The sequence below is a fragment of the Thunnus albacares genome, chromosome 15 (genome assembly GCF_914725855.1).
Source record: "Thunnus albacares chromosome 15, fThuAlb1.1, whole genome shotgun sequence".
Classification (NCBI taxonomy): Eukaryota; Metazoa; Chordata; class Actinopteri; order Scombriformes; family Scombridae; genus Thunnus; species Thunnus albacares.
In genome coordinates, this window is record NC_058120.1 from 9,259,379 (window position 1) to 9,276,920 (window position 17,542).

Here is a 17,542-nt window from a genome sequence, read left to right on the forward strand (position 1 = left end):
GGGGATAATATTCAGCCCGTGGAAAACAGTTAAAAAAGGACAAATCAATTAGAAGTGTGTACAGTATATATATTTGTTAGGTCAGCAAAGAGAGAAAGACTCTCAGGTGAATCTTCCTGGACATCCTGGAGGTTATTATGGTGGTGATTGGCTCGAGGGCAGAAAGATCATTGGTCAGGTATGGTGATGTCAGAATTATGAATGTAGGGACATTGACAGAAGATTAGAAAAGGACGAACATAGTAAAAACTCACAAATGAATGAAAAAGGAAGAACATTAGAGAGAGGATCTTCCTTGTTAAACTTCTTCCAAAGATTCATTTGTATGTATATACTGTATATCAGAAAGTCTGTGTTCTCAAGTGGGGGTGTGGAGTTTGAATGATGTTGGCATACTAGGCACAAGGGGTCTAACAAAAGACTGTGAAGTGAAATAATGAACAGCTGGAGTGTTCTTTTAAAAGGCAAGATTTTTCAAACCTAAAATGATGTGTGCTTACCTCTGCAGACTCTTCAGAATATTTGAAAATCCATAATCATGGCCAACACTGGCTTATAATCGAGTTTAAAACTCAGTAGATGTGTGCCTGGCTTTAAAGAGAAAACCACATACCACCGTAGCTGCTGTTCACCCAAAGTGCAGACTGAAATATGAACACACAGTGTGCTGTGTTGAAGCTGCTCACTTTCCAATATGATGGCACAGAGAGGGAGCAAGAGAGAGAGAGAGAGAGAGACAGAAGAGAAAAACAGATAGGGATGTAAAGAATAGTGAGGGGTTGTGCAACTAAACATTTGCTTTGGCAGGCCCGGAGTAGAGGGGCGGTGTTCTACTAGTCCCCTGACATGCATCCAGAGGAGCCCCTCTGTCTTGACCATAAATCTGAATGGAGTGGGAGTTATCATACTCTCTTCCCCCCACCTCCTCCGTCCCCTCCCCGGCTAAACCCCGCATTCCTCCCAGACACTGCTTCGTACAAACAAAGTGGCCAGTTCCCACCGCTCAACATTGGGAAAGGCGATGGTTTGTCATGGAAAAATCCAGAGGCATCTCAAGAGTCCTTTAGAAGTTTTTTTTTTTCTCTCTCTCCTCTCCCCCCCCCCCCCCCCCCCCCCCCCCCCCCCACAAGGCTCAGCGATGGATCAACACTTGGACTGGTGGCTGCTCTCTTTGTGGCAGGGAGAAAATTATATTGGACATGTAGTTCGCACAAAGATGTCAGTTCCTATCAGACAGAGAGCATAACTAACTGCATTCTCTATCTTATCTACAATAAAAGACACTAATGTTGAAGCTGAGTGATAATAATTGCATGAAAGCACGGAGATGGAGGGACGTACAAACACACACACACATGAAATGGGTGTGAATTCGGAGGCCAGTCGTTCTAGAAACCCTGGTAACACATTCCATAGGAGTCTGTCTCCTCCCTCAAAGGGAGTCTTTTGTGCTTATTGAAAGGCAGAGGGGTTACAGGGTTTCTCCCTTTAGGGTGCCGAGAATAATACTCATTCTCAAGACAATGACCTCATCCTGATCCTGACTCTCTATGCATGTATGCATTGGCGTGTGTTTTTGAGTGAGTGTGTGTGTGCGTGATTCGGTTTGCGACAGTATATACGTGTGGACGGTGATAGGTCGGGGAGAGAAAGTCAAAGAGGCAGAAAGAGAAGCAGGATGTGTTCGGTCAAGGATGGAATACGAGGGGAAGGGGGGACGCTGTGATGATCCTCAGGAGAGAAGTATTTCTCTCCACCGTCTGATTGTCGTCCACTGCTACCCCCTCCTCACTGTCTGTGCACGGTGAAATGATCTGTACATGACATTGGTGAGAGCAGGTAATGTAAAGCGCACACACGCACGCACACACACACACACACACGCACACAGAGTCAGGCCAAGGGAGCAGTGGGCTTCAACAGGAAATTCCTTTACAGCCTTTCTGCTGACTAAGGCCTCCGAGTGGGAACAGAGTAAGAAAGAATGTAATGTATATGGTGTCTGTGTTATTTGGGGTCCGGTTAGGGCAGCATATGTACAAGCCATTACCACGCGGGTGTGAGGGCACTGGTTTAGGAATGAAAGAGCAGTGTGATTCGACAAAGCAGGTAAACAAGGTCTTTTTTTAAAGATGATTTCATCTTCAGGAGCCAGCTGCGAATTGCAGCGTCATTGCAGCCACAAAAAACACATCTCAAAGTCTTCATGGCTCCTAGTGTTTAGACAGTGTGCCGGGGGAATATGTTGAATTTAATTTGCACTCCGAATGCCTAATCCATTCTGATTATATCCGTCAACGTACTCGCAAGAGATCAAGGTTCAAGGTTTTGTTCATTCATCCTTAAAATGATGGAAATTTCAAAGGGAGAACAGCGTCAAACATGATTTTTCCTCCATACTGACGCTGTGTTTGTCTTGACATTGGTGGAACGGACGAATGGTCATTCATACCCTCATCATTCAAGCCTACAGCCACACCCACCACACACTTGCTATTGTCTGGGTACCAAATGAGGGAGAGAGAAAGACAGACAGATAGTAGCCATCTTTACAGGCAGTGTCCATATTGCAAAGCCAACACGCTGTACATGTGTCCCTCCACGCTGACCTACATTACCCCAGCTGATGCCACCACAAAGACCACAAAGATACATTTCAATGACTGAATGCTGCTTCTTCTGAGGCATCTACTGTGGGCAAATTAAGAGATTGTGTGTGTAAATGAAATGAAATTTGCAGGAAATAAATCATTAATGTGGCTGATGATGAAGAAACGGCATGTGAGAGAACATGTGGCCAATCCATGTCTGTGAGATGGATGCTGCAGCTGAAAGAAAAAGAGTGGCGGGTTCTGACTGGGGCCGCCAAACTGGAGCAACAGCGCCATCAGGTGACTCATTCTGTGTCCTGCAGGTATTTTTTACAGTTTATTACAAGCACGCAGACACTTTACCGTTTCCTTATTTACATACACATTTGAAATTTGTTTAAACCTCACTGACCTCACAGCCGTTACAAACACATGCTGTGTGTTCAGACTCATAGAGATCCCAAAGTTTCCAAAGCTACCAGATGTGTAAAAATGATGCAAAAAAACAGGAAAAATATATATCTAATGTTATGGTGTAGCGTTAAAAACATGTCTTGGGTTTGAATATTTCACTTAGTGTAAACTATATGTCAGCTTTATTTATAAGCTGGAAAAGTTGATACAGAATACTAAGATAGTGTCAGACAGTGTGGAAAAAAATGGTTTTTGTAACCTTAAAGCTACTTAAGAGTAAAAAAAAACAGTATGTTTAAGGGTTACATATTTTTTAATTGTCAAATTGTTGTCATCCATGCATTGTACACATAATAACCGGTCCTCAATGTGCGGAAAGAATGACCCACAATATGTAAAGGGTATTCAGTATGTACTGAGCTTCACATTTAAGAGTCAAACAAACAAAGCTTACACCCACATTGTTTCCCCAGCCTGTGGGTTCACACAGCACCATAGTTCTGTGCGGGGGCACAGATAATAATAAAACTCATTTCAGGTTATGCCATATCCCAGCAGAAAATAAATGTGTATTCTTTCAGCAGTCTACTTCAGAAATCTTTGTTTTAAAAATCCGTACCTAATTCCTTGGAGTTTACTTTTTTATTGTGAAACACGTTTTTCTTGTAATAGGCCTGGTATTCCTGCGCAGTAGCTTAACAACCTGGTTGCTAAGCAAACATTAGATGGTGTTATGAGGAAAGGGTTTTCATATGAGTGGTGATTTCCTCTGCATCACTGTAATTGAAGCTACTGAACATGCCACTAATTATAATGCTTTTCTAGCCTAGTCTGGTTTAAACAGACTTGTCCGTTTCTTTCTCCTTCAACAGCAAAATGGCCCAGCTGGATTATTTTAAGATGCAAGACACTAAGCCCATTAGCCATGAAAGCTTTAATGACAATGATCATTTGAAAAATATAGTGAAAGACTTGACTTAAAAAAGAACTTGACAGCTTTGAAAACAGATGAGTGTAGAACAGCTTCGATTAGCTCCAAGTGTGAATCTGAAGGGAATACACAGCCGAGAATTATAGACATGCAACACATTGTCAGAAACACAAAAACCTGAAGAACAGCCAATGTCTTTTACCGAAAAACATACAACTCAACGGTAAACATCTGCACAATGTTTTGCATAATATTATTGCACAGACATGCAATCCAAAGCACATAATACAATAATTAAGCATTTATTTTAGTATAAATATTACATCTCTAGGCTTATTTTTTCTCATGTTACATTACAGATGATGGAAAAGGAAATCAAAAGCATAGAGCGTGCTCGCATTGCTCATTGGTCTACTTGGCACACTGCCTGCTGAGCTATTTTGTTCCAAACATGGGCCGACAGAGAAACTTAAAACTTCAGATTTGTAATTTTCTCCTATACAAGTAAATAACAAGAGATGCTACGCTCAATTTCAAGCCAAAGAACCCGGTATCATGACACCGGAAGCAGTTTGAATTCTCTTTATTAAGTCAAATAGGACTTCTCTCTTAATGACTAATAAACAAATTCCCTCTACCAAAGTAAGACAAACAGATAAACAACTCATAGGAGTGAAATAAGCAGAAAATAACACGTAGCCTGCGACAAGCTCATATATTCAAATTAATCACGATATGAGGAACAAAGGGGGGGGGGGGGGATCCGACTTGTAATAAAAACGTTTGGATAACATTATCACACTACTGTGTGCTTTACAAGGCCATGTATATAGAGTTGGGAGTGAATCCAAAATGAAAAACGCTCTGTGAACGAAGGCCAAAATATTTGTTTCCATTTTGAAGATTCACTTGCATAATAAAGATGAGAAAGAAAGCTGGGCACGGGTAGAATTGAATCGATCAATCGTCATCATTCAAAAATCACTCGCAAAGTATTTCATCTTGGAAAAGTGACAAGCAGCATTACAGTTTAAGGCTATTTTTCAGCCTACGGTTTAAGTCTTTGCCCGACTTGAAATACACTCGCAACAATGTACATGATGTATTTAATGGCATAAAGAAAAAAGCGGAAACAGCTCTTCCCCTGCTGTGGTGAGACCTTTCACATTCTGACTTGTCACTGTGTCCTTAAGCTTTAGGTCAGAATGATTACAAACCTCTCTCTATTACTAGTGTCATATGCTCTCTAAGTCAGAAGTTACTCCAAGAAATAGCCAAGACCTGAGTCATTACCCTCGCTATCTGCACTAAGCTGACGGAGCAGTCTAATTCTTATTGCCTTGGTCTTCTTGTTGCTCTTTTCAACAGGTTTACCAATGTGGTCCGAACCCGTCGGAAAAATCCCCTACTGACAATCATGACATGGTGACAGTGTGGACAAAGAGTTAAAACACGTTAAGCATGGTTCATCTGCCGAGAACTAGCTTTAATGGCGGGACAGAGTTCGTGTTGCGGTGGCTCTCAGTCCCAGTTCTCCCAGTCTTCATCCAGCTGATATGAAAGGACACAAGGGTTAGTAAAAGATCTCCACTTTTCATATATATTAACTTCACATTTAACCCAAAAAAAAAGCCAAACTAACCTCCCCAGAAGCTTCAATTTTGGAGAGTGCCATTTGGACTTCTTCTTCTGTCATATCCAGGTCAAAGTCTTTCTCCCAGTCCTCACTCACGTCAGTACTGGATCCTAGACGGGAAAAGACAAATGACAAATTTGGAACTTTCTGTCACCTTGAGTCTGTTGATCCTTTTAAGCCTATTTAGTGGAAAACTCATAACCACGTCACTAAACTTAATCCTGTTTAGAGACTCTTATTGTGCCAAACTGGAACAATAAGAATCTCACTGCCAACTGAAAAACATCCTCAGGTCACTGTACCTTTCTTGCCGTTGTTAGAGGGCGTAGACTTTCCGCTGTCAGAGTTAAGCTCGAAAACTCTCAGGTCCTGGGGCCCTTCCTCCTTTGCGGCCTCTGGTTTAGAGACGGGGGCAGAAGTGCGCACTGACGCCCCATCTACAGTGACCTCTGGCTGGATAACAGCTTCCACCTGAGCCTCGGGAGGTGAGTCGCTCTTGCCTGGCTTCTGCTCTTCTTGTGTCTTGTCTCCAACATCTTCCACGCTAGCTTCTGTCAGTTTCTTGGCCAGCTCTGTGACAACAGGCTCTGGCTGCACTTCCACCTGCGTTGGCAGGCTGACGCTGTCGCTGCTGACAGAGAGGGTGGCGTCACGCTCGTCACTGGGAGACAGAGCGGGGCTCAGCAGAGTCGTTCCTGTGGGAGCTGTTGAGGTTGTGGGCAGTTGGGTTGAGCTCTTGTCCAACGGGGGTGTAAAGTTGAGTTGAGATGATGACGGGGTGCCGAGGAAGTCATCTGACAGTAACAGTGAGAATACCAGAGAGGCAGTGTAAGTGAGAAAGGAAGGTTTGAAATAAAGCTGATTATTCACAATTCACAACGGTTGCTAGCTTACCCTCCTCCTCTTCTTCCTCCTCCCAGCCCAGGGTCTCTGTGTGAGTACTCTGTTCTGCTCTCTGCTTCAGAGCTACTCTCCTTGCCTCTTCCTAGAGAACAGAATCAAACAGATTTTTTAGAAAAGCTGTAAAAAGAATGAATATATGTTACAATACTGGGTAATCCATGCGTGTTGTGTGTCAGTAGTTGCTTAAAGTGGAAGCAGATGTTGAAAACATCTAGTTGTCCTTGTGAATGCCCTGTTGAAATTTTACATTTAAGTTTCAAAACATCCCCATCTGATTTTTTTTCGAGATTTACATTTGAATCACCAACAATCACTATTTGGTCACATTTTTAATGTTAATACACATACTGACATTTCACCCTCACGGGACAAAATATAAGAAACGTCTTTTAGATAATACAATCCAATACAACAGCACCACAAGCTATGTCCTATAAAGTCGACTCAACACTTCTGACATGGTGTCAAAAAGCAGAAACAGTCACCTTCGCTAAGAATAGATTTATTGCGAGGCTGGATTGCATTAGCTTGTACTGGTTTTCCTACTTTTCTGGTATTGTGGTCTATAAAAAAAGATTATCTATGGGTAGCATTTGTGTAGCAGATAAGGGGATCTGCTCAAAAAACCTTATAAGAAAAATTATTTGTATTCTTTGTTAGACAACCATGCAAGCCGGTCTGTTAACTTTTAAGACCACATCACTATCACTGTTTTCAATTAGACTTACAAGACTGTCCAATTCATAGCCTGTGCTTTCTACAGGCAGATAAAGCCACTGGCATCAGCGTAGGACCTGGCACATGTTTACATTTTTTGCCTCATTTTAAAAAGGCAGAAAAAATTGGCCAGCAGGTGGCAGCCAAGACAATGAATTGAGCTGGCATGAAAGGTTGTGTGACATCATGAGGATACTCTTGAGTTTACAATAAACTGAACAAAATGACAAGTTTACCTGGTCCAACTGGAAGACTTTGTAGAAATACCGCTGCCAGAATTCTGAATGGGCTACAGCTGCTGGCACCTGTGCATTTAAAAAGAGAAGAAGACTGTCCTTATCTGGTCTGTTCATTCAAAACAATACTGGAGATTGTGCTCCGTAACAGCAAGTGTTGACAAATTGCAACAATACATACCATTTTGGTGTAGAGGGCTCGTATAGAAGGACTGCTGACCAAAAGCTCTGAGATTTCTCCTTTCTTATCTTCCAAACTGAAGCCAGACAGCCAGTTGTCAAACTGCTCTGGGGGACCTACACAAAAATAATGTCTGATTAAAACACACTAGAGAGGCATGACAGATATTTAGTGAGGATGCATTACCCAACCTATCTCTGCACACAACTTACAATTAAGCTATTTTAGTTCAACATCTGTGTGGTACTTGTGCTCAATTAAATAGTGAGTCATTGCACAAATCCAGCAAATATGCTGACTACTAATTCTATTATTCAGTAATATTCAAAACAAAACAAAAAGCGGTAGAGGCAGAACATCTTACTGCAAACACAATATGACAAATAACAATGATCAGTCTAACATTCTGGTGCAACTACTTCACTGTGTATTGTACCTTACAGTATCTTACCATCAGGCTCATTGCAGTATGTTGCAGGGTCAGCCTGCAGACTGTAGAGACGAGCCTGGACGAGGAAAACAAATGCTTAGATGTGGTTGTTTTGCTCCCACATGCACATCATGTGCTCACTTTTAAAGTCCTGCAGCCACTTATAATAAAACATAACAAAACTAAATCTGTACTGAATCACAACATTGTTATATCTTCAAATCCCTGCTCAAGAGTACAGGGAAAACGTTAAACTCTGTTGTTTTAACATTTAGAAACTCATCATTTCATGGTTCTGTCAACTGCTCATATAAATGTGTCACTCTAAAGTCCAGACTTCTGCTGACGGCAGCTACAAGTAAAACTAAATGCCCACCTTAGAACTGTCGTAGACCTCTGTAGTTCCTGCAGGTGTTGCCACCAACGTGATTACATCACAGTCAATGGTTTTATCAGGGGGTGGAGCAAGAGTATCCGTTATTACCCCTAAGAAACTAGAGAGGCTCTTCTTCACCTTTTCTGTGGTCTCTGAGGAGCCTTCAACCTGAAAAACAGTCAAATATACAAGCTGAATTTGGTATTTAGTGACAAATAACCATATTATACAAGAGATACACACATGACCTGCATTTGAACCCATTAATCTTAGACTATGGGGAGACATTTAGATAAAAAAAAACAATAACTCTGGCTGCAACTTACCGCAAGTTTATTTTTGACAGCAGTGGCTGTGGCCACAATTGAGCAGGCGGTGTCATGCTGCACCACAGTGGAGAATTCAGTCAGATCTCGCTTTAGGAATTCTAAGGCCTCAGATGACTGCGAAGAAAAGAGTCCAATAGTCATAATCAAAATCCAGATTCAACTTTATCATCTCCACTAGGAAGTCTTCATAAAAGTGTGTATGAAAACAGCATACAAACCACATGAAATATACATTAAGTTCTCCAGCAACACTATATTAAAAAAAGATATGTCTAATAAGGTCTGCTTAACATCTGGTGTCTTAGTAATAGTATTAAACAACCTTGAGGCAGTGTAGATAAATGGATCTCTCATATGATTTATTCTTAAAAAAAAAGCAAAACATTAAAGCTCAAATTTATGAGATCTGATTTCTCAGAACTGTGGCTTCCTTGATTTTGCCTGCTTATTCAAACAGATTGCTTGGAACAGTTTGAGTTTTAGATTTGCATTTTACCTTAACAATGCTGTGCAACCAGTTTAGTGAAAGAGCTTAATGTTATCGATGCATGCTGACACTGACAGTGACAACATATTTGACCATAAACAGTTTCGTTACCAAATTTCAATTTTTCAGTAATCATGCTGCTTAGGTTTGTTTTCACATACTCAATAATAGTTGTCCCTCTATGACAGTTGTGTGTATAATGTTTAAAATCAATACTTTCTTTTTATGCACTCACTGAGTTTGGTGAAATGTAAACAATGAAGGAAAAACAGCTGATGAAATACTCTGCAACCTTTGCAAAAATAACATCTCAACTGCTGATGAGCTGCCATACAGACACATTTATGGGAGCTATTTTCTCTGCTGTGCATATTTTTAATTATTAAAGGATTACCTTGTCTTTGACGGCCTGGAAACTCTGCTGAAGCCAGCCTCCCCACCAGCCTTCTCTGTGAACACACGCACATCTGGACATTAGCTGCTTTTCATTAACAAAATGCAGAGCGGACAAATTTATACACACATAACAACACATTTTTCTCGTTGTGCGTTCATCCAGTGTCGCAAATATCTTCAGACTACAACTTATTGACTGTCATCTGCTGACTAGTAAAGGTACCTAGAAAGCTAACTTACACAAATAAAGCCTAGCAAGCTAAACGACTTTGCTAACGTCACCTATCGCTGCAAAGACGGCTAATGTGACGCGACTGCAACTGGTAAAGTTAATACCAGACGTTATAATCAAGCATACATGCAGCCCGTTTGTTGTTATTTTGTTGTTTAGGCTGCTATAAATCCAAAGCTAGCCAGGCTATGCTAACGCTAGCTAGGCTGTGTTTGGTAAACAAATGCACTTCCTGAACTGATTCCGCAGGCTGAGCAATGCAGCGTTTTAACAGAGTAATTACACTGAACACAATAAGAGACGCAACACTATAAGGAACATCACAATTATACTAAGACAGTGCTGTTTGCTACATTAAATTAAAAAACTACAACTAATGGTTGACTCTCACCCTTCAGCCATCTTCAGACGATGACATCATCAGTATTTACTGAACTCTAACCCCGGTTGCATGGCTTTGAAAAGATACACACGTGATGCAATTACGTTTCCCTTTTTCTTAATAGATATTCACATTCATACACACAGAGGGAAACTATTGTTTACAATGCTCATATTTTACATTTAATAAACAGCACATGTTTTTCACTGCATTTTTTGCGCTATCTACGGTGGCTGCAAATGACCAAATTAGACGGTAATGGTAAAGACGTGGTAAATGTTACCGTAGTTTGGAGACTATTGTGGGCTATATGCTACCGGGAGGATAGAAGACTTACAGTTTTTTTTCTGTATGTTCTTTGATAAAAAAAAAAAATTCATACAAAAATCATACAATTAGTAAAAATCCAATGCTGGTGTCTACAAAGAAATCACTGGATAAAACATCAAATCATCAAGTTCAACCAATCAAGTTCCCACATGCATCATTTAGTTGAAATGAACAAAGCTAAATATAACAAACAAAATAATGATATTGTAATAATAACAAATATTTTAGGCTACTTCTCCATATCTTGCATTTACATCACTGCACTGTAAATTCTTCCTGGTCCTTGGATTAAAAAGCTTTCTGTGATAAATCCACTTTAGCAGTCTTCTGTGACCTCATAGTGTGACCTGGATATGAGATGAGGTGTTTTGCAAACAAATAAGTAAAGAGAGCTGCTTGAAATTAACCAGAAATAATTAGAAGAAGTTAAGTGAATGCATTTGAAGTTGCAGTTTTAGAACAGAGTTTGTCAGAACTGCATGAAAACAATGAAAAAACAAACAAACTGTAGTACAGTTCTTCCATGATGGAGAATAATGATAATGATTTGAGCATATGCAAGTTTTTTTCTTTTAATTAAAACTAATTTAACCAATAAGCTGAACATGAAAACAAATGTATCAAGAGCAAACATTTCCTTCTTGGGGCATTATGTTGACTAATCAGTGTTTAGCAATTCCAACCTGAATCCCCTCATCAATCTCATCTTCTCAGTACATCTGTGGACTTGTGTGCGAGCGTATGTGCACGCCCAAATGCATATGTGTGTTGACCCCCAGCAGCTGTGCTTTCTCCTCATCAGTATTCTGGGTGAAAAGGGGGCTGTAGGGTTTACTGAGCACAAAATGAAAAAGAACAGGCAACAAGCCTCTGGAAGTGTGTTCTCTCTTAATTGAAGTTCCCCTTCATCCAGACGCTGCACAATGTATGCGTATGTCCTGCAATATGTCTCCCCTGTCCAGCCCCTCAATTCCCTTAATTGGGTCTTTCAGTCCCCCAATTAACTCTGTCAATGCAGGTTGTGCTGAGCCTGGTTGGACGAGTACCCCTCTATTGATCAGTATCTGAACCAGTTAACTTATCCATCTGTCTACATGGCCATAGTGTGATAGTGTTTGTATGACACAGGTTTAATGCACAAAAGGGGGCTGTGTAATATTGACACTGCATCTTTTGTGTTGTTTAAGACTTTAGTGTTTTTGATTTTTGCAATTTGTGCATGATATCACCTCAGCTGATGAGCAATAATTTGTAATATTTCCTCTCCGATCTTGGGTTTTTTCAGTTTCAGGTGCAGATGTTTGTGAATAATTATAGTCCAGCATTGGTATATTTAGGCTATAGACTGTCACTCTATATTCGAAACTATTGAAATCCTTCCCATGCATTATGGTTTGTATGGAATACTAAAATAACCATTTTCTGTATCACTGTGTTTAATTTTCAGAGTTAATTGTGCACAACATTATGACTGAAAGTGGTGCTGCCACTGCTGGTTAGCATACGCTAAAGAGCACCATGATGACAGCAGCGGCTGACCATAATGGCACACAGAGGACCTGCCCATATTGTATGATTTAAGAAGCATATCCATTACACACCACACATATCACACCCACACACACATTCACTCCAGCCTGCTGATGCCACACCGTGGGTTAACACCATCTGGTGCCGATCAGGAAACACCAGCTTTGCACAAGTCAGTGTCTCTAATTATCTACCTAGAGCAAAGGGAGGCCGATCCCCACTAATCTCCACAATGTGTTCTGCTTCCCATTCCCACCTGTGCCCAAATAAAGGGGGGCCATGTGGGAGGACCCAGGGTCTCTGTGTCAGGGGACCAGGGACCAGGTGACGCTGCAGTGCTCGTCCCCACGACAGAAGCTCCACCGCTTGGTTTGGCTGGCAGCTGCCTCCCCCCACTGAGACATCCCACAGCTGACAATCCCCCAGTACTGACAGGGGCTCTTTACAGTGTCAATAGCCTCATATATTAGAGCTAACCGCCTTTGTGGTGAGCGAGGGTGTCAGGCCTTTTGGCCCGACAGCGCTTGTTACCATGATGAAATGTAGATTGAATGGAGGGGGCCTGTGTCTCAGGCACGAGAGCTTGGACTCCCCCGGCCTTTGTGTCCCACGCATGGCTATTGTTCAGACCTTTTCAGGGCTCTCAGAGGAGGAGGAGGAGGGAGGTGGGTGAGAATGAGTTACATCTCTTCATTTTTCCCCTGATCTCCAACTCATCTGTCAGCCGTGGGAGGATAAGCATGTATTTTACACGCTTGATTTGTTGCTAAGTGAAGGCCAGCCATTGTTGTGTTGTTTGACTAAATCATGTTCATGGCAATCAGTGTGTATAATAGTTACGTTTGCAGTTCAGTTGATTAATCATTTTTATCAGTTTACACTTCAGTTTTTAATGTGTGGGAATATTTATTAGGAGTATCCAGTACAATTTTAAAGCGACTTTTTTTTAGACCGACCCCTACTTTAAATTTGCCCTTTGTGTGCCTATATCCATGTTCTTATGAGACAGTGACAAATCGTTGGCCTAGAGCTAAGGACATAGCTATGTCCCTCGCCTGCGTCAGACAAAAGTGACGCGCCTTCCTGGCGCCTGTGTCGTCCTTTCATCTCATGCACCCTGTTGAGGTGAAGATGGATGGTCCCCTGGCTCAAGAACACCACATTCAGCTTCTGTGCTGGCGTATTGTCTGGCCCTTCTGTCCCTCTTTAGCTCTTTAGAGGTTGGTCTCTCCAAAGCTGGTTAGCAGTCAATGACGCCCTTTCCTAAATATTCATTTTTGCAGTACTCCCCTGTCCTTCCTATAGCACCATAATACCCTTCTGTTTAGTCATAGAAGTTGTTGCTGTATGATTCTGATATAGCTGCTGTGCATTTATAAGTTTATACTTCCAACCCTTCCAGAAAAGTAGCTGCTTTGTAAAAACAAATAGTACCCAACAGACATGGTTTGTTTTCCAGAGATATGACTTGTTGACTACAAATCACAACCATTTAGGAAAATAACGACATATAATAATAATTGAAGGGTCACATTTATGAAAAGAAGAGAGCAAACAAGAATTATTATTATAACAAAATTTTAATTTAGGAAAATAGAAATCCTGCACATTAGGACACACCAGATCCATTTTTGACAATGTTTCGTCACCACAGATATCAGATAAATTACAGTCTTTGCTACTCTGATAAAATCCATCGTGCATTTAGAATATTTCTGTATAAACAATGCAGAAGACACAATTGATAAAAAATAGCAGCAGTTTGCATGGCAGAAGATATGTACAGTATATACAAGTTCAGGCACCAGCCATCATTTTAGCAGTTTGTTCAACAATTTTCTTTGAGCTGCTTGGTTCGTTGCATTCATCCGAACAGCAGAGGTCATTTTTTAAGAGAGTCCGGCTCACTTGTTCATAGACAGGCTGTGCAGTGTGGAGGTAGTGGTGGGCAGAGGCTGGCAGAGTGAGCAGGGACAAGGCATGCCAGGGAAGTGCCTGTAAGAGCTGGTTAGGTGGAGGGGGTCCTTCAGAAGGCCCTGGACCGGAGCATGGAAACCCAGGTAGCTAGCTGATGGCGGTGAGTGCGGGGCAGGGGTCGCTGTAGAAGGTGTGTGATGCAGCGTGGATGGCGTGCCGCCCACCAGAGAGTGCAGGGACTGGGTCAGAGGATGCAGCGGGAGGTGGGCAGTTGGTGCTGCAGGGGTAATCGTGGGGTGGGCTGCAGTGCGGCTCTGGACAGCAGCACTGCCTCCATATACATCCCCCACCAACTTCTTCATCTCCTCCAAAGAGCTGGATAGCATGAGAATGTAGTTGCGGGCTAGCAGCAAGGTGGAGATCTTTGACAGCTTGCGGACTGAGGGCCCATGAGCATAGGGCATGACTTCTCGCAGGCCATCCATAGCCTGGTTCAGGTCATGCATCCTTTTCCTCTCCCGGCTGTTGACTTTCAGTCTCAGGTCTTGCACCTCCTCCTTGCTGAGATCAGACCTGTTCTTGTTCTTACCGCCCCCACTGCAGTGCTCTGTCCTGCCCTTGCCGGCCTCGCTGCCTGCCCTGTTTTCTTGGCAGTATGTCTGGAACATCTTGTTGGAGAAGAAGCTCACAGGAGAGTCATCCACCACCAGGTCTGGGGATGACGAGCGGCTGCAGGTGGAGCCAGCATCAGAATCCATCTTGGTTGAAGCAGAGGAAAGTGCGGGAAAAGTCAAAAAACTGTCCAAAAATATGACTCTAAATGCTGAGAACTTCAGCTAAGAGCTTGAATTCTACAGATGCTTCCTAATTCTATGTTTCTTAAGCTGCTTCAGTTCCCTGTAGAGTCACCACAGTCTCTCACTTCTCAGAGTTTGTGTTGTTCAATCTGATGATCAGTCTGTCCACAGGAGTGAGTCTGTCTAAACTGTCACCCTCTGGGCCCACTGGGGTGTATTTATACCGCCAACACAACAAAGGAACAATAAGTCGCATAATGAGACACTTAGAGCCACAGCCAATTGCAGAAGGGACACACTTTCACCCCCCCCCCCCCCCCCTCACACAGCCTTCCTGCAGCCCCCACCTCACCTTCCCACACCCACATTTAACTCCCCCACCCCTGATGAACCCCCTACACATTAACCAAAACAGGGGTTTGTTCACATGTTGTGTTAAGCTGCACACCCAGAAGTTAACTAGGACTGTTAAAACCTTCATTAAAGACAGACAAAGTGGTGTATGTTTTGTTGTATGATGATAAAATTGGGTTAAAAGTTAAAATTCAGCAAATAGATTAGATTAAGGAAGACAAGGTTAATGTACTCAATCTGATATGGAAATTTTGGAGATTTCACATGTTTTATCTTTGAAGTCATACTAATATAGCGCCTTATTCACCATATATCAACACTGAAAGTGAAGTAAAAGCGAGAGTTTGGCCCTTTAGTGAAACAGACTTATTGCCCCGGTCCATAACACCAGATATATGATGCCTTGAAGGCCTTATTTACATATGGTATCCATGAGACACTTAGAAAGGTATGAAGCACCATATGAGGTGCTTAAACATGTAAAGAGCAGCGTTAATGGCAGACTAGGTACAATTCACCAGGAGCTCAGGACAAAAGGGGTCAGATAAATTTGACTTGGCTCCCCAAACAGTCTGTGAAATCACATCACTATCACTGGAAGGGGGTCCTTCAGTGGGGAGGAGGTAGTTAAAAAGATACTAAAGAGTGGGCATGGCATTGTCTTCCCCTAATTCAACCATAAAGCTACTAGCACTTTCTCAGATCCACAGAATGTCAGTTTTTGCATATCTGCTTGACTTTTAGTTTTCCCCACATTTTCATTTTCTTAATATGACATGGAGTTGTCAGGAACACAAGGCAAAAATGACTGTACAGTATTGTTTCTTCCTCATCTCAGATAGAGAAGTTTCCATGAAATTCCAACAAGTTTGATGTCAAGCATGTATCTGTTGATCTAATCTTGTGGCCGGATCAAGCCGAGTTCACTCTCTTCTCAACATGTCTCTCTTTGAGGCTGGATTTCACTGTTCAGCTCAGGAATTTCCTGTCTCCTCTTGCCAAGCAAAGCCTCCAATGAGGCAGTGCTAGAGGGCCAGTAGTTTAAACATATGATAATTCTCATGTGTTACACCATCTGGGGTAGCAAAAGAGATTTGCAAAAACATTAGTTTTGTGAACCTTGGATGCAGCATTGATTCCTGATTCTTGCCTGGAGCGCAATAAATGCACTGTGATTATACAAGATTTTATTCAGTTCAAATGGAAGAAACATTTCAGAGGCTTCATGGCTTGAAAGTGTTGTTTTTCCTGATCTGTCAGCTCATCTGAGAAACTATTTGCTTTCCTCCTCTTGGTACACAGTAGGACACCCTGGTTTATATTTACCCAACACCAGCAGAGGCTCTCCTCCTGCCGTAGGCGTCTTTGTGCAGCTTCACGATTGTTCTAGAAACCACTGACTTGCAATTTATATGTTTGTGTTTGTATTTTTTGGTGGTTTGATAGACTTGCACGGACAGTGATGTAGTGTTTGATTTATACTGTGTGTGCTTCTCAAACACGGACACATAGAAAGTTAGGAGTGGGAATCAAGCAGGGCCCTCAGGACCCCCCACCACAGCTCCATCAGGGGGCCCCGCAGGGTGCTTTGGCTCAGCCAACATTCAGTGATATTATAATTGGGGAACTTTGAGAGCCAACATGGGCCATTTATTTGGAGCATATGGATTTTCCCGTCGTTAGGCTCAGAGCCAACATGGCTGCTGGACTCTCCTCTGCTAATTGGGTCAGGTCCTAATTAACCATGTTGGACACAATGGTCCGGATTTCATTCTTTTTTCAGTCTTTCAGCCCTTTTGATGGCTGGTTCCATGCCACAGCTTTCATTGTGCTTTACACAGTCCAAAGAGAAGAAAACGATCAATAACGTTTCTTTAATGGTCTTAATAAATTATCTATAACTTGAAAAATATGCCAAGGCTACTCATTAACTGTACATGAAGTTAGATTAGTGAGATTGTCACTCATAAAATGAATGGAAATACAGCACATCAATAAGAAAACAGCCATGAGCTGTAGTTGTATATTAGTAAAAGTACAATCACTACGAACACATATATAGATCATTGTCAGGGGCTCTAGCTGAAGAAAAGAGGTGTAATCAGTCCTTCTCTTACTCTATTGATATATGCATGAGCCAGATAAATCCCATTCTCCTGCTCATTCTTATTCTTATTCATGTGTTTACAGAGGCAACGGGCCACACAGAGAGACACAAGGATCTCTGAGCTTTGCATTTTACAAATGAAAGCGTAGCCACCCTCCATGTTTCCACATAATCCTTCAATTTTTAACCCTGCATTGGAGTGTTTGACTTTCTTCTCTGGATGCCACCTTTCAGGACCTTTCATCCAATTCAAGAGCTCTGCAACA

At 42.0% G+C, this 17,542-nt stretch overlaps 2 protein-coding genes across 2 annotated transcripts; both read right to left on the reverse strand.

Moving 5' to 3' along the window:
- Positions 1-3,924: 3,924 nt before the first annotated feature.
- On the reverse strand, positions 3,925-10,442 carry bsdc1 (BSD domain containing 1). The gene is made up of 11 exons (XM_044375362.1): positions 10,251-10,442; positions 9,626-9,680; positions 8,742-8,858; positions 8,416-8,583; positions 8,061-8,115; positions 7,610-7,725; positions 7,429-7,497; positions 6,467-6,557; positions 5,875-6,366; positions 5,579-5,682; positions 3,925-5,487 (listed from the first exon to the last, which is right to left on the reverse strand). The coding sequence occupies exons 1-11, from the start codon at positions 10,259-10,261 to the stop codon at positions 5,458-5,460; spliced, it is 1,308 nt and encodes a 435-aa protein (XP_044231297.1). The 5' UTR covers positions 10,262-10,442; the 3' UTR covers positions 3,925-5,457.
- A 3,336-nt stretch (positions 10,443-13,778) lies between these two features.
- olig4 (oligodendrocyte transcription factor 4) lies at positions 13,779-15,089 on the reverse strand. The gene has a single exon (XM_044375674.1). The coding sequence runs from the start codon at positions 14,774-14,776 to the stop codon at positions 14,006-14,008; it is 771 nt and encodes a 256-aa protein (XP_044231609.1). The 5' UTR covers positions 14,777-15,089; the 3' UTR covers positions 13,779-14,005.
- Between the last annotated feature and the right edge of the window lie 2,453 nt (positions 15,090-17,542).